The sequence below is a fragment of the Saxophila tyrrhenica genome (genome assembly GCF_035928015.1).
Source record: "Saxophila tyrrhenica strain CCFEE 5935 chromosome Unknown scaffold_26, whole genome shotgun sequence".
In the NCBI taxonomy this organism is placed as follows: Eukaryota; Fungi; Ascomycota; class Dothideomycetes; order Mycosphaerellales; family Extremaceae; genus Saxophila; species Saxophila tyrrhenica.
In genome coordinates, this window is record NW_027041758.1 from 125,446 (window position 1) to 150,392 (window position 24,947).

At 56.8% G+C, this 24,947-nt stretch overlaps 9 protein-coding genes across 9 annotated transcripts; 3 read left to right on the top strand and 6 right to left on the bottom strand.

Moving 5' to 3' along the window:
• Positions 1 to 356: 356 nt before the first annotated feature.
• On the bottom strand, positions 357 to 4,790 carry LTR77_010741 (uncharacterized protein; the record flags this gene model as incomplete). Its single annotated transcript, XM_064807958.1, has 1 exon — positions 357 to 4,790. The coding sequence occupies one exon, from the start codon at positions 4,788 to 4,790 to the stop codon at positions 357 to 359; it is 4,434 nt and encodes a 1,477-aa protein (XP_064653862.1).
• Positions 4,791 to 5,513: 723 nt separating this feature from the next.
• On the bottom strand, positions 5,514 to 8,587 carry LTR77_010742 (uncharacterized protein; the record flags this gene model as incomplete). Its single annotated transcript, XM_064807959.1, has 2 exons — positions 5,514 to 6,098; positions 6,152 to 8,587. The coding sequence occupies 2 exons, from the start codon at positions 8,585 to 8,587 to the stop codon at positions 5,514 to 5,516; spliced, it is 3,021 nt and encodes a 1,006-aa protein (XP_064653863.1).
• An 822-nt stretch (positions 8,588 to 9,409) lies between these two features.
• On the bottom strand, positions 9,410 to 10,513 carry LTR77_010743 (uncharacterized protein; the record flags this gene model as incomplete). Its single annotated transcript, XM_064807960.1, has 2 exons — positions 9,410 to 10,142; positions 10,407 to 10,513. The coding sequence occupies 2 exons, from the start codon at positions 10,511 to 10,513 to the stop codon at positions 9,410 to 9,412; spliced, it is 840 nt and encodes a 279-aa protein (XP_064653864.1).
• A 504-nt stretch (positions 10,514 to 11,017) lies between these two features.
• LTR77_010744 (uncharacterized protein) lies at positions 11,018 to 12,231 on the top strand (the record flags this gene model as incomplete). The annotated part of the gene is made up of 3 exons (XM_064807961.1): positions 11,018 to 11,903; positions 11,956 to 12,049; positions 12,108 to 12,231. The coding sequence occupies 3 exons, from the start codon at positions 11,018 to 11,020 to the stop codon at positions 12,229 to 12,231; spliced, it is 1,104 nt and encodes a 367-aa protein (XP_064653865.1).
• Positions 12,232 to 12,817: 586 nt separating this feature from the next.
• LTR77_010745 (uncharacterized protein) lies at positions 12,818 to 15,784 on the bottom strand (the record flags this gene model as incomplete). The annotated part of the gene is made up of 2 exons (XM_064807962.1): positions 12,818 to 15,657; positions 15,712 to 15,784. 2 exons carry the CDS (start codon positions 15,782 to 15,784, stop codon positions 12,818 to 12,820), a joined length of 2,913 nt encoding a protein of 970 aa, XP_064653866.1.
• Positions 15,785 to 17,243: 1,459 nt separating this feature from the next.
• LTR77_010746 (uncharacterized protein) lies at positions 17,244 to 19,321 on the bottom strand (the record flags this gene model as incomplete). Its single annotated transcript, XM_064807963.1, has 2 exons — positions 17,244 to 18,835; positions 18,895 to 19,321. 2 exons carry the CDS (start codon positions 19,319 to 19,321, stop codon positions 17,244 to 17,246), a joined length of 2,019 nt encoding a protein of 672 aa, XP_064653867.1.
• A 543-nt stretch (positions 19,322 to 19,864) lies between these two features.
• On the top strand, positions 19,865 to 21,697 carry LTR77_010747 (uncharacterized protein; the record flags this gene model as incomplete). The annotated part of the gene is made up of 3 exons (XM_064807964.1): positions 19,865 to 20,250; positions 20,310 to 20,485; positions 20,544 to 21,697. The coding sequence occupies 3 exons, from the start codon at positions 19,865 to 19,867 to the stop codon at positions 21,695 to 21,697; spliced, it is 1,716 nt and encodes a 571-aa protein (XP_064653868.1).
• Positions 21,698 to 22,319: 622 nt separating this feature from the next.
• On the top strand, positions 22,320 to 23,813 carry LTR77_010748 (uncharacterized protein; the record flags this gene model as incomplete). The annotated part of the gene is made up of 1 exon (XM_064807965.1): positions 22,320 to 23,813. The coding sequence occupies one exon, from the start codon at positions 22,320 to 22,322 to the stop codon at positions 23,811 to 23,813; it is 1,494 nt and encodes a 497-aa protein (XP_064653869.1).
• A 280-nt stretch (positions 23,814 to 24,093) lies between these two features.
• Positions 24,094 to 24,886, bottom strand: RRP40 (exosome non-catalytic core subunit rrp40; the record flags this gene model as incomplete). Its single annotated transcript, XM_064807966.1, has 2 exons — positions 24,094 to 24,123; positions 24,176 to 24,886. 2 exons carry the CDS (start codon positions 24,884 to 24,886, stop codon positions 24,094 to 24,096), a joined length of 741 nt encoding a protein of 246 aa, XP_064653870.1.
• Positions 24,887 to 24,947: the final 61 nt, after the last annotated feature.

Here is a 24,947-nt window from a genome sequence, read left to right on the forward strand (position 1 = left end):
CCTTGTCTGTTTGCCGTACTCATGTGGCGGAAGTCTGGCAGGTGATGTGCTGACGGCTCGTTATCGACGCTCATACTGTGCGAATGTTGTTGAGAGGACGCCACCATACACGGAGATATTGAGATGGTAACGAATGAATTAAAGGTCGTATCATCATTCTAAGCAGCAGCAACAAGCGACTCCTTCGCTCACCTACGCCTGTAAGTCCCAGTAGCCATGTCTTCGCTTCTCGCCAGGACGCATCTCCATTCATGCTTCATCCACGTCCAATGTCCGCATTGCAACCCATGCTACACTCCCATGACCGTAGAGCAGCCGCATCGATCCGCCGCGTCGCCCTCTATTCCCCACCACCATTACCTTGAAGGATGCTTCATCACATCCCCATAAGCCTCTCTAGCCGCTCCGTCGCCGAAAGCCCTCCGTTCTTGATACCCAGATCCATAGTGCTCGTGCGTGCCCTCGCGCTCGTTGTCGTCGATGATCGAAGAAGGCGAGGCGGATGAGGAAGGTGGCGAAGCTGCGGTGCGGGAGAAAGAGAGGCGGTCTTCGGGTGAGGGCGTGGGGGGTGGCGGGGGCGTTGAGAAAGCGATACGCAGGCCATCCAGCGGTGAGGATGCTGATGAGACGTCCATGGTCGGCTCGGCGACAGTGGTGGAACTGGTTGGTAGCGATGAGCTGGGAGCTGTGGGCGAGGTCGATGAAGGACATGCGGTCGAGGAGTGGGTTGTCGAGAGAGCCTGACTTTTCGAACTCATGTCCAGACCCTCGAGATCGAGAAATCCAGCGAAAGCTGGCGCGGAGGTAGAGGATGGTATCGTGGAAAGAGTGGCCTCTTCTAGTGGCTCAAGCTGGAGGTCGTTGTCGAAGCTGAGTAGTTGTGGTGCCCTGCCGCTGCTCTGCGGCTGTACAGAGTTGAGACCCTCAGAGCTGCTTGGCCTTGTCTCCAAAGAAGCCTGCGGAGTCCGCTCTTCTGGAGAGTTGTTAAATGCAGGACCGTCCGTCTCCTGCAAGTCCCTCAAATTGTTCGAGGCATGGGCTTTGGCCTGCACACTAGTCGCCACGCCAGTCGGCATCGTTGCACCAGCTGTCGCAGGAAGCACAACCTCCTCCAACGGCTCCAGCTCAAAATCGTCCCCAAGATCAAGCACCGGCATCATCTTCACCACCTTCCTTGGCACCACCATCGTCTCTGCCAGACTATCCTTCCTCGAATTTTTACCCTTATTCGCAATCCTGCCCAGCTCCGCCGCAAACAGCCATGGGAAGGACATGAATGGCATATTCTCTACCTTCGCCTCCTTGACATTGATCTGTCTTCCGCCCCTGAGGACAACTGACTTACACTCCTCCACCGCAGCAGCGACTTCCTGCGATGTAACGGTGTACATAGCAGCAGCAAAGCGGGCAATCTTGTCCTGGTCGCGCTCTTTGTCCGTCGTGCCTGCACGCTCGTAGCAGAGTTTCTGATGATGATCCTTCAGCGCGCCAACGACTTCGCCCAGCGTCTCCGCGAACTTGTAGTCCCCAAAGTCATCGCTGTGCTCGAGCGCGAAGGTGGTGAAGACCTCGAAGTCGCTCTTAATGCCGAACTTGGCCATAATGCGACGGACGGCTGCGTCGTATTCTTGCTTCGCTTCGCGGGCAGACTCCAGCAGTGCATCGTCGAGCTCGAATGCATCCAGGATGCGGCGGTCGAATGGCTCTTCCCAAGCAGGGCGGAAGTTGACACGGTGCACCATGTCGTAGAGCTTGCCGATGACTTTGCGGGATTGGTAGATGTACTTCTGGCTCTTGCCCTTCACCTCCGCCCAGTGCGGCCACATCTGCACGCGCAGGCGCTTCTCAAACTCGGCCGCCACACCAGTCTTTGCGTAATCCACAGCCATTGAATGCAGTTGAGCAAGTTCCAGGCAGATAGGTGATTTGACGCCTTGGTTCTGCCGATCGGCCCAGTACTTGTGCGCGACGGCGATGGGGCGGAGGTTATCGTGTTTCATATGATTGACGAAGAACTCCGTCATGTCCTTGACCGTCACCGGTCCAGCAGCGCGAACGGGATCTGGCGCATCGTAGTTCATAGGCGAATGATTCCATTCTTCTGGCAGGAGGTCCTTGTCCCACATGAGAAGGTAGTCGTCTCCGTCTAGATCGCCGCCTGAGCACATGCTGGCGAGACCTCGTTCGCCGAGTTGCGGTAGCACGACGCAGTTGCGAAGATGCCGGAGCTGCGGGATATCTACGGCATTGACGACACGCACGTCGCCTGGGTGGAGTGACGGGTTGCGAGCCAGGGTGCAAACGCCTGTAATGACCTTCCACTTGCCTTTTTGGTCAGGATCTGGTACCTGGATGAAGATCTGCGGCAGGGCCCTGATGTCCTTCGCCGTAGACCCTTCGTTGGCAATGCAGTGGCCTTGCAAAGTAGCAGTCTCATCAACGCAGCCCAGCACGAAAGCTCCATCACGAACCGGGATCTTCGCTTTCTCCTTGAGATACTTGACCGTCCAAGAGTGCCACAATCGCATGCAGGAAATTGTGAAAGGATCCTTGACGTCCAAGAAGCCGTCTTCGACCATCGACGCCAGTTGAAGAGTCATCTGGTTGAAGTCGACGTTCTTGCAGAGCAGCTCCACAGCTTTCTCCGAGTCGGTCATTGCCTTGTTAAGGTCCGAAAGCTCATCGCTCATCTTGCGAAGGAAGACTTCGTCGATGACACCCAGCGCCGAGAGCACCAGAATGATCTGGATGTTGAGGTTCGCCATCGAGAACTGCGCCATGCGGCAGATGTTGAGGTCGGCGTGATGCTTGGATGAGAACTTCTCCTGGCTCGGACGAATGTGGACAGACTTCCAAGTCAACGACGGGTCGACGGTGAGCACGCCTTTCGAGCCACCGAGCCTGAACTGGAACATCGACGGGTAGTCGACAGTGGGGTTAGGGAGGTTGTGCTGGTTTGCGATCATCTGAGCGAGGAAAGGTGAGATCTTGCCCACGCCATCCGTGAACATGTGGCCATTCCGCTTGATGTCCGGAATGCGCTTTACCTGGATATCTCCGAAGTGGAACGCTCTCGTGGTCGAGAAACACTGGCCGACACGGGAGCAGTACTTGGCCACGACATTGATGTCGGAGAAGTTGCCCATCCAGTCTCGGATCGACTGCGCTGTGATTTCGCTGGTAGATGCAAAGAACCACGCACCAGCCTCGCGGAATTGTGAGTTGCCGAAAGCAAGAAACTCGAAGTGTCTGCCGCCTACTCTAATACCATTGACCATAGTCTTCTCGATGCGGTTGAACACGGGCTTCATTCTGTCGCTGTCGAATGATCTGATGCCGCCCTTGTAGAGCTCGTCGTTGAACTTGACACGAAGGAAGCGGTCAGCGTACTTGGAGTACTGGCGTATGACGCGGTTTGAGGTCTCCATGACTGGCGTCGAGAAGTAGATGGTGGTTGGCGTCACGATCGCTGAATGAACGATGGCGCAGTAGGGAGGTAGCTTCTTCTGTACGACGCTCACTCGAGCCAACAGCTGGCGGAAGATGCTGATGGGATCCCAGAAGCGCTTCATCTCATCGGCAACCTTCTCCAACAGCTTCACGGCTCGTACAGCGTCCAGCTTTGCGAGTCTGCTGAGAAAGGGGTTGTCAATGTTGGATTCGTGGATCAGGCCGTGGCTGATGCACACCTCCAGCTGATATCGAATGTCGAAGTCGAAGTGAACGATGTCTTCCGCCATCTGATGGAGCACCAAGGACGCTGAGTTCTGCTTAAGGATGGCGTCTGGATCATCAAGCCACTTCCACAGAGTCTTGTCATCGCTGGAAGCGAATTCGATCTTCCGGTCCTTCAAGATGTCGACATTGTGGTGCGTCAGTGCCAGGCAGAACTGTTGGAATTCAAGCGAGCTGGCTGCGGTACGGTCGAACACCAGACAGTAGGTCAACCAGCGGCCAACATCAATGACTGGATTCTGCTTTCGAAGCTGGGTGACTGCTTCCTTCGCTGCTTCAGGGTCGTGCTCGATCTCTGTCTGGCGGTACCAAGTCTGCCAGTCAGTCCACCTCGTATCTCCCTTGACGAATGTCTCCGTGACATCGTTGATCTTCTGGAACAGCTGTGGAGGGAGCTCGGCAGTGAATTTCAAGCAGATCTGACCCGTTGTCTCATTTCGCATCTGGATGACCTCTTCCAGCTGTGCGAAGTTGACTCGAAGCTTGAACGAGCACGGAGTCTGCTGCTGATTCAGGGAGAAGTGGATGTCCAGGCACTTGCGCTGCAAGTTCATGACCATGTCAAGTAGTGGACTCTCCGATGCCTGGATAACGTTGAGCCCCTGCATGCTGTCCGGCTTCTGCATCACACCAAAACTCAGCTCCATCATCGGAAGCTTAATCTCCTCTGCGAACTTCCTGTTAGGATCGACAGGGCTGGCATGGAACCACGGCCTTGGTTCCTTCGGCGCAAAGCTGATATGGTAGACCGTGCCATCTTTGTTGATATCAATGCCGTTCGCATACCATTCCGCGCTGTGCGGTGGCGGCCGGAACTTCACCTCCGCTTCAGTCCTGTTCGCCTGACGCGATGCAAGTATCTCGATGAAGACGATGTTGCCGTGAGGTTGCAGCAGGCGGTAGATGTCCGGGATGCTTCCACCTGGTGGTGCGCCGCGCATGATGAAGATGGCTTCTGCGTTTCCGGCCCATGGTACTGCTTGCCGAAGGATGGACTGGCCGGGAGGCATGTGATTGCGATTGTTGACCTGCGGCGGTCGTGCGGTGGGTTGCATTCTGCCATGGCGTTGCCTTGGTGGTATAGTCTGTCGTGTTGATAATCCGAATGGTGGTGAGTTGGACTGTGCCGAACTCGATCGTGGTGGTGTGGTGACCTCTGGCCTTCGAGGAGGCGGGGATGGCGTTGTGGGCTCCATTCTCCTCCAGAACGAGTGGTTGTGCTAGTGATAGTCTCGCCAATCGAATGACAATGTGTTGTAAGTGAGGTCGAGTGAATGCTGGTGCTTCTTGTCGAGGATGTCTTTGCCACCGGGTTCAAGTCTCCAGGTCGATTGTGGTGATCGCGGATGCGGTTACCGTGCGACGAGGGCAGAGCTGCTACGATGTAGGTGCGTTCGTGAAGAAACAAGTTGTCGAAGAAGGGTGGGGTTAGTGTGAGATTGAAGGCGGTGATGTTGACTTTTGTGGTGGTTTAGGCACTCGAGCAGCTCAACGCGCTGTCACGTGGTGCTGCTCTTCAGCATATCATGTTAATGATGTTGGATGAAAGAGCCAGTAAGATTGAAAGTGTATGGGGAGCGCACACTCACAGCCAACTCTCGGGACAGTCTACGGTCCATCAATCGCTCTAAAGCTGAGTGATGTTTGCTCCAAGGCTCCACCCGCATGTGGCAAACCGCAGCACAGCATGCAAGCTCCCGAGACATATCCAAACGCTCGGTACGTGACCTGTAGATCACGCAGTGCCCTTCCACCAGCCGGTGTACCCAAAACATTCCTCAGCCATCCAAAGCACCCTCAAAATCCACCATACCCCCCTGCGTCCCCCCAAACACCTCACTCCCATCAAACGTACTCTCATCCATCCCCTCGTCCACCCCTTTCATCGGTGTCTTACTCCCCACGCTCTTCCTCCCTCCCTCATTCCCACTCAAACTCCCCAGTGGCTTCCTCCTCCCCGTTCCCGTGCCGGCCATACTCGACCTCGTCGACCGCCTCGATGCCATGCTCGTGCGCGCTTTGGCTGGCGTTTTCGCCGTTGGGTTGGCTGAATGCCGTGATTTGGGCCGCTTGGGCGTCGGACCGCTTCTGGATTCTGTTGACGATGCGTTGGAGGCGAAGGAAGCTTGGAGGTGCTGCGAGTCGGGTTCGGCGTCATCGCCGGAGAAGGGTGTGGGTGGTGAAGGGTCTTGGTCTTCTTGTGTAGGCCGGCCAGTAGAGCGGGATGGGCGGTAGGGGAGGCTAGGGGCTGGTTGGGGCTGGAGGCTGTTGAGGCCCATTGCGGCCATGAGATTAGCACGCATGGCGTTCGCTTCGGAGATCTGTCTGTCCTTCTGTTCGAATTTGCGATGGAGGCGGTCGATCTGTGGGAGAAAGTCAGCTTATGCGGGAGGGTAGACATGGCCTGGAGATGTACCTCTTTCTGCAGGTCAGCGTTCTTTCTTCCCCTCTTCTCCAGACGGGCGTTCTGCTGCTCTTGCAACTGGTACAACCTTTCTACGTCTCCTCGAGCCTTCAACAATGCGACATGCAGTTCCTCGCGTTGCTCATTCACTTCATTAATCTGTTGAGACTTCTCGTCCACCAGACGTTGCATCTCTTCCCGCAGTGATTCTTCTTGCTCGTTCAGCCTGAGACCATGTTGCTCGGCGGCCTGTCGCGCTTGTTCACGCATTTCCAAAAGCTGTGCCTCAAGACCTCCTTTGAATTCGTTGGCTTCTCTGACCTCTGACCGAAGCTGCTCGATCGTTGACTCCCTCTCGTGACAGAGCGTCTCGAATCGGTCCCTCGCGCTGGCTGTGTCGTCAGTAGTAGCTCTTGCGTCTTCAACTTCCTGCTTGAGACCCGCAACCTCTTCAGACGAGGCTGTAGCATCTTCGTTCGCACGGTCAAGCTGGTCTCGAAGCTCCTCAACTTCTTCCTCCTTCCTGGCGAAAGCAGCCGAATGTCGAAGTTCCAATGCATTCTTGCCCTCCGCTGCCTCGGTGGAAAGCCTGCTCCTTTCGGCTCTGCTGTCCCGGAGCTCCATTTCCACACCTTGAATTTTCTGCGTCAACTCGTTAATCTCAGCATTGGCATTATCAAGCTCATGCCTGCACTGCTCCTTCTCGGCTTCGAGAGCATCGAGACGAACACTTCGGTCAAGGCTTTCCGTCTCCAGAGTGGCGTATGCTCCGCTCAGGGCATCGTACTCCTTCTGTAACGATTGTCGCAGGCTCTGCTCCTCGCGCAATGGCCCCTCAATGCTTTCGCAGCGTGCTTCGAGACCAGAGACAGCTTGGTGAAAGATGGCGGAAATACTTTGATGCTCTGCTCGGGCCCTGGTATCCATGTGCGCAGCCAGAGCCTGCTGCCAGTGGTGCTGATGTGGATCAGGCGTGCTTGTTGCCTCGACGAAGGGAAATGGCGAAGTATTGGTAGCGCTTCGCTGAGCGTGATTGCACTGCTGAACTTGCTGAGCAGACGATGCATGAAGGTCCAGAAGCAGGGCTTGGGTCGCTGTGGACGGCGAATAGCTTGAGTGGCGGGACAACAGCGCAGCAGAAAGAAACAATCTGCTCAGCCCATGGACGAGAGCTCTGCGTGCGGTGTGTAGCGTCTGACTGCAGATCGATGTTGAGGAGTTCGTAGTTGTTTCATTGCTGTTGGGTGGTTCCAGCTGGCGGGCCATCTGATGTAGTCGATCGCCGCATGCAAGACCATCCAGAGCCAGCAATGTGCCCTCCGCGATGGACTCCTCGTGCGTAATGAATCCAGTGAACTGACCGAAAAGGCTCTCCAATGGCTTGCTCAGCTCAACAACACCTTCGCTGTCCGACCCTGTGGCGAAGTCGACCAGATTTTGGATGAGTGCAGTTGTAGTATCGTGGTCGAGAACACCACAGCCAGCCAGTAGTTGGAGATGGGAGACCTCACCAGAGGCCACCACCTGTCGGATGGAAGTGGGCTTCATGACGAGCTGACGAAGATGGTCGATGATCACAGACGGACTGAAACCGCCCTTCGTCAGCTGAAGTAGGAAGCAAAGCGCTTGATACCGCAAAGCCGGTTCCAGTCCATCAGCAGCAGCCTTCTCCTCAAGCTTCCGCACCAGCAGAGCATTCGTCTTCCGCCACGTCAGGCGGCTTTCAATCGGAACTGCCTCAATGATCTCGTTCGCCAGCTTCAGCGACTCCAACCTCTCATCCAGCTGCAGATCTGTAGTTGAAGTACACGCCCACATCGCACGAAGCACGATCAGCTGCAACGTCTTCTGAGCCTTCGTATCTTGGAAGAATTGCCGCACGGCATCAGGCGTCCATCTCGATGACGTGAGCTGGGTGCTGGCTAGAAGTTCCTGGGTATCGTATGAGCTAATCGAGCTGCGAAAGTCGTCGTCTGAAGTGGCAAGCATCACTCGCAAGATTGCCAAGCAGTAGAGGCTGAGTGGAGTCGTGTCGCCTTTGATGTTGCGCAGGATACCGAAGATCTGGTCTTCTATGCGTACCAGGACTTTGCTGGACAGGATGCCGAGTAAGTGTGAAGCGCTGCCTTGGAGGAGCTGGTAGGCGGGTTTGATGGTGTCCATGCAAGGCTCGGCTGCGGCGCGGTCGAAGGTCTGCACGAACAGGACTTGCGTGTCTGCAGGCATTGATGTACGCTGCGGTAAGGGGTGGAGTAGCATGCATATGGCGGCGGAAGCGTAGCGCGAGTGGACGTCGTTGGCGCGAACGGCCTGGTCGATGAGGTCGGAGAGTAGGCGTGGCTCTTGTGCCAGGAAGGCATCTCGAATGGCGACATGGAAGCCTGTCGTCGTGATTAGCTCAGTAGAAAGTAGGTAGGCATACGTCCGTACAGAGCTTCTCCACGACATCAAGCACATACGGCCATTGCCTCAGCCCTTCGAGCACGCAGCTGGCCAGCCGCTCGATCTGGCAGGGCTTCGCAAGTGCCCACTTGGATATGCTCGCCGCGGCGCATTCGCCTTGAAGTAGGTCTCGCAATGTCTGTATTGCTGGTAAGTTTGATGACACGATGAGCTCTGGATGACGGTGCTTGCCTTGAGCTGCGTAGGGTAAGGGCTGTTGACGATGCGGTCGATCTCAGCCACCAGACTTTCAAATTCGCGCTCCATTGTCGCGACGAGACGATGATATGGCGGACAGCGACAGTGTGAACTTGCATGACCTCGTACTGAGGTGGCGATGCTGCAAGCACTTTACGCGTTCGCGAAACGGACGTTGCGAAGGGCAACAGCGCGCATATGTCCTCCATCTCCATCCCTTCCATCTCTATCGCCAACTTCCACGACGATACCGCCCTGGCACTCCCGTCCTCTCAAGAAAAAGTGAGTAGGACAGATATAACCTTGGAAAGAATAATTAAGCAGGGTACAGTTGTAGTCATTAGCACTTACCACGGCCGAGGCCGAGCGTTCCCCACCGTACCCTCGTAGCAATCCAATATTGACAACATCGCTGATTCGTATGCTTTTCCAAACAAGACACGAAGATTCGTTATTACGGATGAGGAAGCGTGATCATCCACTATGAGGAACGAATCTTCGAACAGATGTTCCACTCGGTGAAAAGACGACCTAGAATAAGGTATTGCTGATCATGTAGACCATTATTTTCGTAAAGCGATCCCACGATTGCGTCTACGCTTGACAGTACAAGTCCGATCTACTTCTCGACTACGAATATGGCTTCGGCTCTGGCTTCCTAAGTCGACTCGATCCTCTCCGCCGCGCAATCACATACTGCTGATGTTCCGGAGCACACTTCGGATTATTCGGCTGGAACACATCCAAGGTGTCGTACACGATATCCATGCCCATCGACCTTAGGAACTCCTTCTGGCTCTCCCGCTTCAACATCAAGGTAGGAAACGGCTCGCCCCAAAAGGGAAGGTTATACCCTTCCACGTATGCTTTGGTCTCATCCCAAGCAGGGTCATCTGGTGCCACATCATCCGCAGGCGATTGCCCGATGACCAGCAGCCCGTCTGGAAGCAGAGTCTGCGCCAGCCGACTTGTTGCGCGATGGAACGCTGCGTACGAGAGGCCGAGGTGCGAGTAGATGATGAAGATGGCCGCGAACTGACCTCTTGGCTCGTATTCGACCATGTTGCCAACCTCGAAAGTGCCGGTAGGGATTTGGGACTGTGCTATTTTGGTCATGTTGGGAGAGACATCGATTCCAGTGACCAGCATGCCCGCCTCAGAGAGCATCTGGGCCACGGGGATGCCTGTACCACAGCCGACGTCGAGAACACGAGAGCCGGGTGTGAGGAGTGAGATGGCTGTCTCGACGCAGGCTTTCTTGAACGGGTTGTCGCGGTACGCATTTTCGTACTCGATGTTGAGGTCATCCCACATCTGATGTTCTTCGGTAGTCATTGCGGCGGCCTTGACATTGGTTTCCAGACTGTTTGGTGCAAAACCTTAGTACTTGGATCCTCTTGATCAGGTCTGAAGGCTAAGACTGCTTCGAGGATGTGAGAATCGTGGTGCAGTGGACATACTGACCCCACTCAACACAATCAACACCACCCCACTCAACACAGTCAACACTAACAGCTCGTCAAGCGGACAAAAGCTTCAAGGTGCCGAAGCGAACAGCAGGAGCAATATCTAAGGTACCACGTACCTCAAATGCTGTGTCACACGCCGAAGCTACTATACCTCTTACCGCTCCGCATGTGCAACACGATGCCTTTCTGGTCCGTCTCTTGCGGATGCGGCCACTTCAACCAACAATTGCGACAAAGGATACACAGTGCGCACTACAACAGCCATGGAGAAACACGACCCCAAACAACCTTTCCATCACCGAAGTCGACGACACCCGCTACAATGCCTCGGATGCCTCACGAAAAGTCTTCGCCGGCTCAACGGTCCCCGCCCAATACAGAGGCACCGACACCGATCAGCACGACATGCTCGTCTTGGGCAAAAAGCAGGTCCTGCGCCGCAACTTCAACTTGGTCACCATGCTGGGCTTCACGAGCACCGTGCTGGTAGCTTGGGAGATCCTGCCAGTCATTTCGGTTTATGCGCTACAGGACGGTGGCACGCCGATTATCTTCTGGGGGCTGGTTGCTGGTATCGTTGGGATGACGTTCGTGTACGCTTCGTTGGCGGAGATGACGTCGATGTGTCCGACTGCTGGGGGACAGTATCACTGTAGACTTCTCCTTGATCCAGCAAGAATGTCTTTGCTGACCAGCAAAAGGGGTGTCAGAGTTCGCACCGCCGAGCGTTCAACGGGGACTCAGTTACGCCGTCGGATGGCTGACGGCCATGGGCTGGCAAGTCTACCTCGCCGGCCTCTGCTTCATGGTATGCTCCGTGATTCAAGGGTTGATCGTGCTCAACAACCTGGAAAGGTATGTTTACCGTTCTTGGCACGAGACTTTAATCACCATCGCCGTGATCCTCTTTGTCGTGCTCTTCAACACGCTACTGGCCAGGCGGCTGCCGCTGATCGAAGGGCTGCTACTGATCGTGCACATCGGAGGTCTCCTCGCCATCATCATCCCACTCTGGGTCCTGGCGCCCCGAGGTACCGCGCACGAGACTCTCTTCAACTTCACCACAACCGGCGGATGGGACAACCTCGGCCTCGCAGCTCTAATCGGCATGGTCAACCCCATCGGCGTCCTCGTCGGCTACGACTCCGCCGTGCACATGTCGGAGGAAGTCCACGATGCTTCTTTCATCCTCCCTCAAGCGCTCATCTGGTCCGTCGTGCCAAACGGCGTCATGGCGTTGGTCATGGGCGTGACCTTCGTCTTCTGCATCGGGGACATCGACGACGTCCTCGCGAGTCCGACGTACGAGCCTTTCGTACAGGCGTTCTTTAACGCTACGCAGAGCTACGCAGGGACGACCGTTATGGCGTTCATCATCCTGTTCATGCTAACCGCAGCCTGCATCAGCGAGGTGGCAACTGCTTCACGGCAACTCTGGTCGTTCGCTCGTGACAACCGTCTCCCCTTCTCCGCCTGGCTTTCGCAAGTCACGCCCGGCTGGAACATCCCATTACATACACGCCATCTGCGTCTCGGTCGTCATCAGCTCGCTTCTGTCGTTAATCAATATCGAGTCCTACGTCGCGCTCAACGCCATCAATTCCCTCGGCATGCTGTCGTTGCTCTTCTCCTACACCGTGATGATCAGCTGTCTGGTATGGCGCCGCTTATACGGAGCTCCGCTGCCTGCTTGCCGGTGGTCATTAGGGAAATACGGACTAGCGATCAATATAGTCTCGCCCTGCTTCGTGCTCCCGCTGTTGTTTTTTGCGACCTGGCCTCTCGCCACGCCGGTCACTGCGTATGTCCATCCCCTTTTGCAGGTACTTCTATGTCAATTGGCTAACGATGCTGCTCAGGGCGGGCTTCAACTGGTCCAGCGTCATGTTCGTTAGCATCCTGCTCATCGCTCTGGTGTATTACGTGCTCTACGCCAGACATGTTTACACCGGCCCCGTTGTGCTGGTCAAGAGAGAAGATTGAGTGACGGAAGATGCATTGGCTGGACGTCGTGAAATGATGGGCTTAGTGAGGTGAGCTCGTCGTTCGATAGAAACGTAGAAAGTCAACATCAGCATAGATTCCAGTCCATTAGCATGCTCTTCGATTGACTTGAGTAGATCGGGTAGTGCGATGTCCTGCTATGCTAATTGCATGCTCCAACCCCCTCTCATCTCCCTCATCCTCCAAAGACACTGCTGATTGATCCCTTCTCTCTTTTGACTTGAGCAACGATGCAGCAATGAGAGCAAAGGCGAGGAGACTCGGACAGTACAAATATGGTTTGATCGTGGATGAGGTAGACATTATGTAGTATTATGTGTATTGTTACATTATCTTCACTATACATATCTCTTCGTGTATCGTGCGTGTTATACCGCGCGTGCCATGCCATACCATGCCATACCATGCCATGTCAGGCGATGCCATATCCCACACCCCATCATCCAGCCCATCCCAGCATCCGTCTGTCATGCCCGTCATGTCCCCGTTCATGCAAATGCTTCTTTCCCAGTCCCAAGAAAACCCAAACACCACGCTAAGATCACAACCCAAACCAAACATGTTTTCACCCCCTCACCCGATCAACTCCCCATCCCTCCCGTCCGTCGCGACCCTCATACGCCCCCAGCGTGTACCGCGGCACCCCGTTACCCACCCCAGCATCCGCACCAGCATTATTCGGGTAGGCCGACACCAACCGTGTCACCATTCCAGTCTTCGAGTCCACGCCTCTGAACTCCACTCCATCGACGACCCTGCTCCCGCCGACCAGGGCGACGAGGTCGCGCCAGCGTGTTGCGCGACAGCCGCGGGGGAGGGAGGCGTCGATACCGCGCGTCTTCTTCCCGGGGAAGGTGCAGGTGGCGATGACGAGGGCGTAGAGGACGACGAAAACCGTCAGAGCGTAGAACCCCGCGGTTTCGGTGTAGATCCGGACAGTCTGGAGGGTGGTGTCGAATTGTGCCCACCAGCACCCACCAGCCAGAACCGGGAGGACGGTCGATACCAGGGAGGCCAACGAGAGGGCAGCGACGCGGAAATGCCCATTGATGGCTGCGCGAATGGTGACGAGCACCGGCATATCCGCCGCATAAGAGAGGAGGATACTCTTCTCCCCCACCTCGCCCCCTTCTTTGAGGAGGGCGGACAAAGGCTGTAGCCGCCGGTACGCGAAATCGATATCCAGCATCCCGAGCCAGGCGATCGTGGCCAGCAGGGCGGGGACGAAGGAGTAGAGGAAGTTGGTGCCCGAGTAGCCCCAGGTGTTCACTATAGCGGGGACCATGGGGTCGAAACCGCCCGGTTGGACGAGGGAGGTGGAGGGCAAATAGGCGATGACCAGGAACGCGACGACCAGGACGATGGCGAGGATGATCCAGAGGAGTGCCATGGAGGGGCGGAGGAACCAGGGGATAGCGTTGCCGTCGTTCTTGCCGCCGGAGGAGGTGGAGGAGCTGCGCGAGCTCTGCGATAGTCTGCGTGGCAGCATCTTCTCACGCGAATGCCGCTGTTCCCGGCCAAGCTCGGGATCGGCTTCAAAGTCCGAAAACCGCGATCTCGGCTCCTGATCCGGCGATGTTGGGAGATGTGTCTTTTCCGTCAAACGCCCGTTGCGCACGGAGTAAGTTCGTGCAGGACGCGACGCGACGCCGTAGGTATGGAAGACTTCGTTCGTGTAACCGCGGGAGGTGCGCCAGTAGCTCAGTCGCGCAGGTTCGTGGCGGATCTCGTCATCAGAGGTGAGGGTGAGAGCGTTGCTGCGCTCGAGGAGCACGATAGCGTCGGCGAGGCTTCGCGGGTCCCATTTCAAGCCTGTCCGTTTCTGGCGGAGGAAGGTGAAGAGTGCGATTGTCGCGGCGAAGAGGAAGAGGTAGAAGGCGATGACGATCCAGATCAGGGCAGCGGTCGCGAGCCAGCGCCAGTTGCCGGTGTCGGGGGCGCCGAAGAAGTAGACGTTGAATGCGGAGGCGAGGAGGGGGATGGTGAAAATCTGCAGCCAGGCCACAATCATAAAAACGCCGACGATGATCAGGCCCGGGACGCGGAGGTGGCCGGTATACGGCAAAAACCACGTCTTGGGGTAAATCGGCAGCTTCGCGCCTTCTTCCCAGCTGCGCGGCGAGGACGGTGAAGCCATAGCGATGAATGGCGCGATGCGGTAGAGCGCGACCTGGATCTGGATGAGCCAGAACAAAAGGAGCATTCCGAGCAGAGTGGGCAGGTATTCGAAGACGAAGTATTTGCCGTCGCCGAAGGAACCGTAGGCGGCGATGCCGTTGTGGGTGAGGCTGTAGATTGCGGCGGCGAGGAGGAGGGCGAGGAGGACGAGGAGCAGGAGCATGAAGAAGATTAGGCGAAGCGGGCGGAGGATTCCTGGGAGGAAGTTGAGGCGTTCGTAGAAGCCTTCCTCGTCGTCGATGGGGACGTAGAGGCTGGGCTCTTGCGTTCTGCTGGGTTCGCGGTTGTGGACGTGTCCGGGGTGATGGGGTGATCTTGGCGATGTGTCGGGCATTTCTTGGATTGGAGGGGCTTGCTGCTGAGTATCGCGATGCCGCGAGTAGCCCACGCCGGCTGCAGTCGCTGCACCAAGAGCTAGAACACCAGCTCCAATGGCCGCCGCTTTGCCCATCCCGCCATGGTTGTCCGAGTGTTCGGCTTCTCGCCGTGGGTACGTGGTCTCCGGCTGGTGGTACGCCCTCGAAGGAGCCGCTGGCCGAGGCACTGGCTCGACCGCAGGTTTTTGCTGCCGCTGTCGATGACTTTGGAAAGGCTCCCCGCCCTCGATGACCACACCTCCTGTAACAGGAAACGCAGGCCGGCCCGGATATCTCCTCGGTCCCACCGCCTGCTCGTCAATGCTCAGCTGGTCCAACGCGAAGCGAATGTAAGGAGTATCGTCGTGCCCCGGTGTCGTGGCACTCTGCTCGCGGTCGATGTCGTGCGCTGCGCTACTTCTCGCCGCCGCTGGATCGATGAAGCCGCTGCTGGCGGGTGAAGGGGCTTCCATGACTGTGCTGGGTACAGGCTTTCTTCGCACACCGCCTTCTCTCAACACAGTAGTACTCGAGGGCGCGCCTGCGACAGCAACGTTGGACGAGTCGTCGACCGAGCGTCTTCTCCTGCCTTCGCCTCGCATTGGAGTCTTCCTCACCTCCTCTTCGGCATTCTGTGATTGGGCGAGATTGATCTGTGATTGACTGGGCAGCTGGTCTCGCGATTGTAGAGGTGTTCGGTAGCGCGAGGGAGGTGTGCTGTAGCGATTGATGGTGTGTGTTGCGAAGCCGCGGTCGTCGAGAATGCGGGCGGTGTCGTTGCTGGAGTGGGAGGAGGAGAGGGAGTAGTAGTCTTCCGAGGCGGTGATGGACTGTTTCGAGGGCTGGGAGCGGATGATGGATGGGTTGGAGACTGCAAGGCAGTGTTAGTCGTGATCGTAAACCGAGTGTAGTTGCTTCGTCGTACCGTTGGTGTGCTTTAGTGACAGCTCCTGCCCCGGGGTGGCCGTGTTGGGACTGAGGTTGCTTGGTCCGCTCATTGGGAACAGCGAGGGAAGGAGAGATGGAGGACAGAGAGGAGTTGGAGTTGCATGCGAGAATGAGACTGTTCGGGAAGGAGAAGAAGCGAGCTCTGACAAGGGAAGTGTAGCATGTGATTGTTGACCTACCACCAAATATTCACTGGCTGGAGTGGGAGGCTGGCGGGTGGCTGGTATGCGACGGCAGCCTTCTCTCATCCAAAGTTATATTACATTGTCGTCATGCCTGCACTCGTGAGTCGCTGGATGTTCTCGTGCATCTCGCATTCTCTGCCGGCGAGCAACATCGAATACGTCGAGCGGGTGATGTTGTGCGCTGGCATGGAGAGGGGCGAAGCAGCTGTTTCTGCACATTCGAGCTCTCGGCAAGGCGGGACAAGGCAGCTTTAGCTCCCGACGCCAGCCGCTTCTTAGCCCCGGAGATGCTGCCGAGGCCGAGATTTCGCAACCCAGGTCTGAGATGAGGTTCCAGCACGTCGGGTTGGAGGTTGAAGCCACTTTCCTAGCAACAAAGACGGTAAGCCAATGACTACTGGTGGTGATGCTAAATTGCAACCACAGCGTTTGTTCGTCTCGTCAACTCCCCTGGTCAGAGATTTGGAGACTCTTTGATCGGTTCGGCAACGCCCGCCGCTAAGCAATACCTCTATCGGCGCAAGCAGCATGTCTGATCGCACAGCCAGCCAAATCTGCGACCATCCGTCGAGTGGATGCGTTGGACCACTGTCTAAGTGCTCATCTAACTCTTTTGCATTCTCGATCACGCGTGTGTCCCAGTCATGCAAAAACATGCTGAGCGGGCATTCCCGCAGTCGGATTTCCCCAAACTTGATTGGTTCGGTAGAGCCGGCGCTGGCTCACGCTCAATAAAACATCGATGTTGATTCTGGTTTCAGTTGTGGGCGAAAAGTGCGAGGGATTGACATAGTGATACAGGAGACCAGTCTCCATTCCCCATGTTGTTCTCATGCGTGCCAGCCTTGCAGTGCGTCGACGGTGCTCATGTAAGCTGCCGCGCGAAACCATCTTAAGGTTCAAGAGTCCTGGTTGGCTGGAGAAGAGACCACACTAGCGTATGTCAAGATTCTGCCAATTCCTTTCCGCAGAGGGATGTTCTTCGAGAGGAGGCGCATCGTCCAGAGCGGCTCCAGGCAAGCCTGAAGCTCGAGAGCAAGGGAGTAAGGCGGTGGGGCTGAGTTGGACCTTGTCGAGGCTGAAGGCTCGGGGTCGTGGTGAGAGCGGCCGCTACGGTGGCCTCAAGATGAAGTTGGCGACGGAGAAGAAGCGTCGGGGGGAGGTGAAGGCAGGTGATTTGCTCCAGGTCCTGACGTCCAAAACTTGTTGATCTTCCAACCAATCGTAAGATCGCGTTAGAGTTGCGACGCCCCAGAACTGAAAGAGGATGCATCAACCCACATCGGCAACCTTTGAAGAGAAGGCAACCCTGCGGTGCCTATACCTACACGACCTCAACCCGCCCTCTCCAGCCCGACTCCGCAAATGCCGCCGTGCACTGCACATACCCCGCCCTTTCATACAGAACACGCCCCTTCTCAAATCCACGCAGCCTCAAAGCAACGCCCAACCCCGCCGTCCCGTTCTTCAACCACAGCTCCACATTGACCGCATGCAGAAGCACGCACAGTAAAACAATCGCATCTGCAGCCTCGCTCGCAACGTCAAACACCATCAACCCAATTACCCGCCCAGTCGAGCAGTCGCGCAGGTTCCGCCGTCCGTAGGTATGACGGCCAAGCTTCGTGTTGAAGAGGTAGGGCTCGTTGGTCGCAGTCCGCGCAAGGGCGCAGAAGGCTGAGAGCTGCACGCTCCCGCTCTTGACAGCGCCGGTGTCAAAGTACGAAGCCTGCTTCACCGACGCTGATAGCAGCACCGGATCCCACGGCACGGGCTCCAGCTGCTTCTCCCGCGTCGACCGCCCGTTCGCTTCATAGAACAGCACCGGCGCGTCGACCGCCGCCCACGACCAGGAAGGAGCAACGTACTCCTCATATCTTCTCCCCGGCCGCATGCGGATCTGATGCTCATCCCGACACCAAAGCAAACTAGCCCACGGGTCCGCACCCAAGAACCCAGCATTGTAGTGTCCGCCCGCCTTGTCCATAGCAATACCATGGAACGCCCGCAGCTTGTCCGCCGGGTATGTCAGGTGCATGTTCGTGTAGCGCTCGATGAGGCGGTACCAGAGGATGTACCACCGAAACGGCGGATGGTCCGTCAGTCGCTCTAGTCCTTGTGCACGGACAGGCGGTCTTGCGTTGTCGCCAGAGCATTGATACTGGACGGAGGTGCGGGTGAAACGGACGAGGCGGGACGAGAGGAGGTTCTCCTGGTAGCACCAGCCGCGGGACTCTGTTGGCGGGGGCAAGGGTGTGGAGCGTTTCTGGCCGTTGGGGAGGATGTATACTGTCCCTTCGGAACATGGCAGGGTAGCTGCGCTGTTCCGGAGGGGGTTGCGACGGTCCGTCATACCACCATACGCTGAGCTCGACGCCGCGACCAGTGTCATTTTCGCGCAGCCGTAGATGGATGCCATGCGGGATGCCTCGCGCTCCCAGTCCTCCTTCGAGTCTTGTACGATGCACATGCTGTCGATCCAGATATATGCCTCTCCCAGCCTCCGCGTCCACATGAAGGCATCGTGCAGTGTCTGCGGCAGTACATTCAATGGTATCTCCACCGCGAAGGATTCCATGGTATTGCTCGTCAGCTGCCACGGTGCATCCTTCGGCGTCATGCCCCAGCAGTAGCTCAAAATCAGGTGTCCGCCCTTGTACAGACATTCCTCACCCGGGACGATTCGAGGCGGGTCGTTGACGGCATCTGACCCGACGTACACAAGCCTGGTGGGCGCCACGGCTACGCCATCGTTGCCGTATACAATGTTCGTGTGGGTTGGTCGCTGCGTTGCTTGAGCCGACAATGGAAAGATGCTCCGATTGCAAGACTCGTGGTGCTCGGCGAGGCATTTGTCCAGGGATTGTCGGATGTACCTCTGCGCTCCATCGTCTTCGGCGTAAAGGCTGATCATGTCTCGCGACCGCCATCTCAGCTGAGCGTTCCCACCATCCGAAGCGTGATCAGACGCTCACCTTGGTAGTACTTCGTGCTAGCCTCGATCTCGTTGTGATTCAGGGCGAACTTCAAGTGTGCGATCGGGGTAAAGCTCGTGCCTGCAGATAGATTTCCTCCCTTCAACAACGCTTCCTCCTCCCTCCCGGCACACGGTTCCAGCAAAGTTGAGTTCGCTGTCACAACGACCTCACGTTTCACGTTGTCGCCCGTCGACAACGATTCCAGGTACACCTCTGCATTCTTCAGCCGCGACTTGTACGGCTCATGCACCGCTTCGTACAAGAGCGTGCAAGTGTGGCAGCCTCGCGCGGCGGACTCTGCGAAGCGCGTGAAAGAGTCCCATAGTTTGAACTGGGTCAGATCTGAGCTAGCGGGCACTGTGAAGATGTTATGGGGGATTGTACGACAGGTGGAGCAGATGGGCCAGGGAGTTTGGTGCGCCATGAGGAGAGGTCATGTCTTCTCTGGCGACGGTCGTGATTCGCATCTGCATCCGGCAGAGACGTCGTCTCCTGCGGCGGGGATTCTCATCGACACGGCAGGGAGATCAACAGAACTCAGTCGTTGAGCTGGAGTCAACGACGCCCTCGGCGAAGCAGAGCCGCTTGGGCCGCTAAACTCTCTTTCCCACACCTTCCTCTTTCGATTTCCCCGCATTTTCTTGAATCAACCTCACCCCAGTCACCTCACCTCTTCGCATTCGTGCTCCTTTTTGCCTCGGTCTCTTTCCATCCTTCAACGACGACAAGCATCTGTGGCCGTCATGATGGCCAGGAACGGGCAGGAGGTGGAGTTTGCGATCCCTGCCCTTGGATGATCCCCTCTTTTGCGTGCATGAGGTGGGAAGGTCTGCATCAATCTGTGGACTCCATTCATCGATCTATAGGATAAGTACTTCAATACTCTGTTTCCTCGGTCCACGACAGGAACGCTCTCTTCCATCTTCTCTTTCCCCACCGCTCACTCCAACTCAAACACCAACGCACCATGGCCCTCCTCCTAGCCCCCCTCCTCCTCACCACAGCCCTCGCCTCCAACTGGCCCTCCCACCACCCCCCAAACCCCTCCCACCACTCCCCCGCCTTCCCCGGCGGTGGCCCAACAGCAACCATAGACGCCGGCGTCGTCATCGGCACCACCACCTCCCTCCCCGCCGCCTCCGCCACCGTCAACAATTTCCTCGGCGTCCCCTTCGCCAAATCCCCTCCTACCCGCTTCGCTCCCCCAGAAGACCCGGGGAGTTTCGACCAGCCGATTAACGCGACGCAGTGGAGCCCGGCGTGTATTCAGCAGATTAATTATCCGAGGAGTGCGTTTGAGTTTACAAATGCGGTGTATAATTCTTTTATGCCCGAGGAGAGTGAGGATTGTTTGTACGTTGTTGATAATAGCATTATGGGTGAGGGACAGCTTGTTGACGGCGTATTTGCAGGTACTTGAATGTCTACGCTCCATCTACGCCGGCTCCGGCCGATGGACGAGCTGTTTTGTTCTGGATCTACGGCGGCGCTTTGCAGTTCGGCGATGCGGGGCAGCCACAGTATGACGGCAGTGCCTTCGCCTCGTATGAAGATGTCATTGTTGTGACTGTCAACTACCGGACGAATGGTACGCCCACCGCTTCCTCCAATGCCCTCAAAGTACATACTAATCTGAGAAACCCTAGTCTTCGGCTACCCAAGCAGCCCGGCTCTTCCAGATGATGGTCATAATCTTGGCTTCCTTGACCAGCGCTTCGGCCTCCAATGGGTCCAAAACAACATCCACGCCTTCGGCGGCTCTCCTGACAAAGTGACAATCTTCGGCGAGTCTGCCGGCAGCTGGTCCGTCGACGCCCTCCTCACCTCCTATCCTGCCGACTCCAACCCGCCCTTCCGTGGCGCCATCTGCGAGTCCGGCGTCATTAGCTACCCAGGATCGTTCTCCTTCCAAGACCCTGTCCCCTCCTGGAACGCCCTTGCCTCGGCACTCAACTGCTCCGGCTCCGACACCGCTGTCCTCCAATGCGTCCGCTCCGCCCCAGCCACCCAAATCCGCACCATTATCGACCGGCAATCCCTCCCCTTCGACCCCGTACCCGACAACATCACCCTCTTCTCCGACCCCGCCGCCCGGCGCAGAAGTGGCAATATTGCCTCGATCCCTGTTATGGGAGGGACAAACAGCCAAGAAGGCCGCTCCCTCGCCGTCGGCCAAACCAACACCACAGCTTTCCTCTTAGGCTCCGGCATCACGCACCCAGACTACATCGCGCAGATCGAAGCTGCCTACCCCTTAGCAGACGGCGAAACGCCCTACGACCAAATCGCCCGCATCTTCACCGAACTAGCTTTCCAATGCCCGCAAGCACTGTGGGCAAACGATACCGCGGCCGCAGGGATCCCTGCCTGGCGGTATTACTTCAACGCCTCGTTTGCGAATCTGCAAGCGTACCCCGGATTGGGCGTGTATCACGCGAGCGAAATCCCGCTGGTATTCTCGACGTACCCTGAGGCGAACGCGACGACGCAGGAGTATGCCCTCAGCAGTTTCATGCGTGGGGCGTGGGCACGGTTCGCAAAGAACCCGATGGGTGGACCGGGGTGGAATGGGGTTGGCACGGGGGTGGCGGGGCAGGTGCTTGTCGGTGCTGAGCAGGTGGAGGTGGGAGGGGTGTTGAGAGATGCGAGTGGAGAGGTGGTAGAGGGGACGTGGAATTTGGGGTTGTTGGGGAATAGAGGGGATGCGATAGGGAGTGGGGTGACAGTTATTGATCAGGCGGAGGTGGATGGGCGGTGTGAGTTGTTTAGGCCGATTTATGAGGCGGGGTTCCAGTGGTAGTTTGTGGACTGGAAGAGTATACATTTTTAAATAAAGACCTGCCGTACCGCTGCCCGTCGACTGTAGTGCGGTTGAATCACGACAAAGGGTTTGCAGAGCATACGGCGAGAGCGAGAGCATCGAAAAGGCGGAGGGCTGTGGGCTATAGTGGGAGGAGTCGGGACGGTCAGTAGATGAGGCTGGGAACTTGTCCTTGCCATTGCGGCGAGTTGGGGACGGGAGTGGGCTGAATGCATTTGCATTCTCTCACTACACTGGTAGGTCCCCGTTCACTTGTCCAAGCTTAAGTTGATCACTCCTTTGCATCCGGTTGCTTTCACTGCGATGAGCGTAGGAGGTCGACATTGGCATCACTTGATGTGATCAAATGGATGGTTGCGGCTTCATAGCTTCAAACCATGTGCCTTCACCACCTCATTTAGCGCTCTGGCGACGCTCTGGAATCCCTTCATGTTACCAGTTCCTCTTCATCTTTCCAACTTTAACAACTCTTCCAATCTTTTTCCTCTTCAACCACCAAAGTCATTCCACCTCAGACAACAACTCACAACCGCTTTCCCAACAACAGCAATCACACACTCATACCACATCACCACTCCAGACACCGAACTCCACCACCACAATGCCCAAGCGCAAACCCGCGCCCCCCTCATCCCCGCCTCCCTCCACAGGAGAGGACACATCCATCCCCGCCCCCAAACGCCCACGCACCCGCACCACCAAGCCCAAAAAGGCCGAGCCCGAAAAGACCAAAGCCTCCAAAGGACCCTCCGTCTTCTCCTGCGTTTCCGGCATGGCTCCCATGCCTCCAATCTCCATCAAATCGTCCGCGAAGCAGACTCAGAAGGAAAGCGTGCTCGTCCGCCCCACGGCCCGCACGAGATGGATGAAGGAGAAAGCGCGGCAGGCTGGACGGGAGAAGGCGAGGAAGGCGAAGGTGGAGAGGGAGAAACAGGAGGGGATGGAGGTGAGGGATGAGAAGGTGGAGAGTAGGCGGTATAGGATGGTTGGCGGGTTTGCTGTGAGGGAAGGCGTTGCAGTGCGTGGGCCAGGCGGAGTCGAAGGGGGGAAGATGGGGGGTGAAGAGGTGAATCGGTTGGGAGCGAGGAGGGCTGCGGCATCTGCTGTGCCAGTGGTTGGTTTGGGCGGCATCGTTGGTCCGGGGCAAGTTTTCCAGCCAGGAAACAGATCGGGGTCCTTGGAGGTCGGAGGAGAAAAGCCGGATAAAGGAATATTCCCCGTTCTCGACCTACCCAAAGAGCTGCGCGATGAGATCTGGCGTCTCGCGGTCGTCCTGCCAGCTACCTTCATCTACCCCGAAGAGAAATTCGGAGCAGAGCAACCAGATCTCGCCATGGTCTCCCGCTTCGTCCGCGCAGAAGTACTTCCCATCTTCTACAGTGAGAACATTTTCGCCATCGACGCTTCCGTCGACATGCCCGAGAAGAACGGAACAGTTCGCCGCAGCCTGCTGGGCAAGAAGAAAAGCAAGAGCAAGGGGTCCGTGTACGGAAAGTGGGCTTCTGTGCTGGAAGAGAAAGGCTGGTTCGGCTTGATTCGGAAGTGGTGTCTATGCTATGAGCCACGCCAGACGAATATAGTGATGACTCATCCAATTTCGCCCGGACCGAAGCTGCAGAGAGATGATCGAGTTATGGTCTCGCTCATGCTGCAGAGCCGGGACAGCGGCTTCTGGGGTGCGGAGGTGGAGGTGCATTACGAGGCTGCTTGCGTTTTCCCGAAGAGCAAGAGTGCCGAGAGATGCGTCGTGCAAAACACGCCAACCTGGCTGAACGAGGCGGTAATCCAGCTGCTGAATGATGCTTCGGGGCGTTCGGTCGGTGGTGAAATGGTCCTGGAGCTGGCACGGACAGTGCAGAGTCGGGGCCGGGAGTTGCGGCAGTATCGGTGTGTGGAAGCCGTTGCGGAGGTGCCTCCAAGCCAACAAAGCCGGAGCCAGAAGTTGAAGGGGTATCAGTGCGAAGAGGCGGCTGAAGAGGCGGTTCCAACTCTGGCATCGCTGGACAAGGAGGGGGATCTCGATCATTGGAAGGGTACCACCGACCAATCAGAGGAGTTCTCGTTCGACATCGACGGCTTCAACGAGCTGGCTTGAGCCACGTGATATCGGCGGCTTGATGGTATCAGAGCAAGGTATGGATTGCCTGACAAGCCGCTGGCAATTGCTGACATGATCGTAGATGCTAGGAGGAAGCAATATGATAGTCCGAGGTCTGATGCGGATAATGACCGAGCTTAGTGTTGAAGGACCGAGACAGAATGCATGCATGGATCAGCTTCGAGCTTCAGGGTGGCCCTTGGACTGCTCTTCTCCAAGATGAGTGGAGTAAGCAGAGTGAGCATCCAGTTGGGTCCGGCGGTCGACTCTTTCAGCTTCAGAACATGGGCCGAAGGCATGTTTCGATCTTAGTGTGCGAAAAAAGTGCCTTTTCAAATCTCCCTCAGCGCCTTCCTCACCTCCCTCCTCTGCTCTTCCACACTCCACCCCTTCTCATCGCACCCCATCAATAACCTCCCAACCACAAGCGTAGCCGCGACATTCCCACTGTCCACCCACACCCGCCCATTCCTTCCCACCGCCACCTCAAACTTGACCTTCTCCCCTACTTCCTCCAATACCACCACCCCACCTTTACTCCTCCCCTCCTTATCAGTCCCCATCATCAGCCGTCTCGCAAAAGCCGGCGAGATGTTGAATACCATGCCACCCTTCAGCGGACCCAGGCCGTCCGCTTTGCCGGTAGAAGAGTTGAAGCATTCAATCTCCACGTCTTCCCACTTGCTTGCCGTTTTGACCCGCGCGTAGACGAGATCCCCAGACTCCAGCTTCGGCCGTGTCTTCTTGTTCGCGCCTTCGAATGCTAGTTGCCCTAGTAATGCGTAGGCTGTATGTGGCGTTAGGGCACAGTGGTAGGTGTCAGTCGAGCCGTGATGGATTTGAGCGACTACCAAATCGCCAACGGAGGGCTGATAGCGGCCATGTGGAGCATCGATCCAGAGAGCGGCCTTCTTGGGATCGGTGTGTAGGGAGCCGGAGGTTGTGGTGAGAATGGTTGATGGGGGGAGGTGGCGGAGGTTGGGCCCGAGTGTTAAGGTGCCTTTCTTGGTTGGCGGGAGGTCGGATGGGGGTATTTGTTCGCCCGGTAGGAGGACGGAAGTGGTGGCCATGGTTGTGCGCTGTGTTGTTTGACGAGGAGTAGATGGAGGATTTAGAGGTGAGGTTGATCTT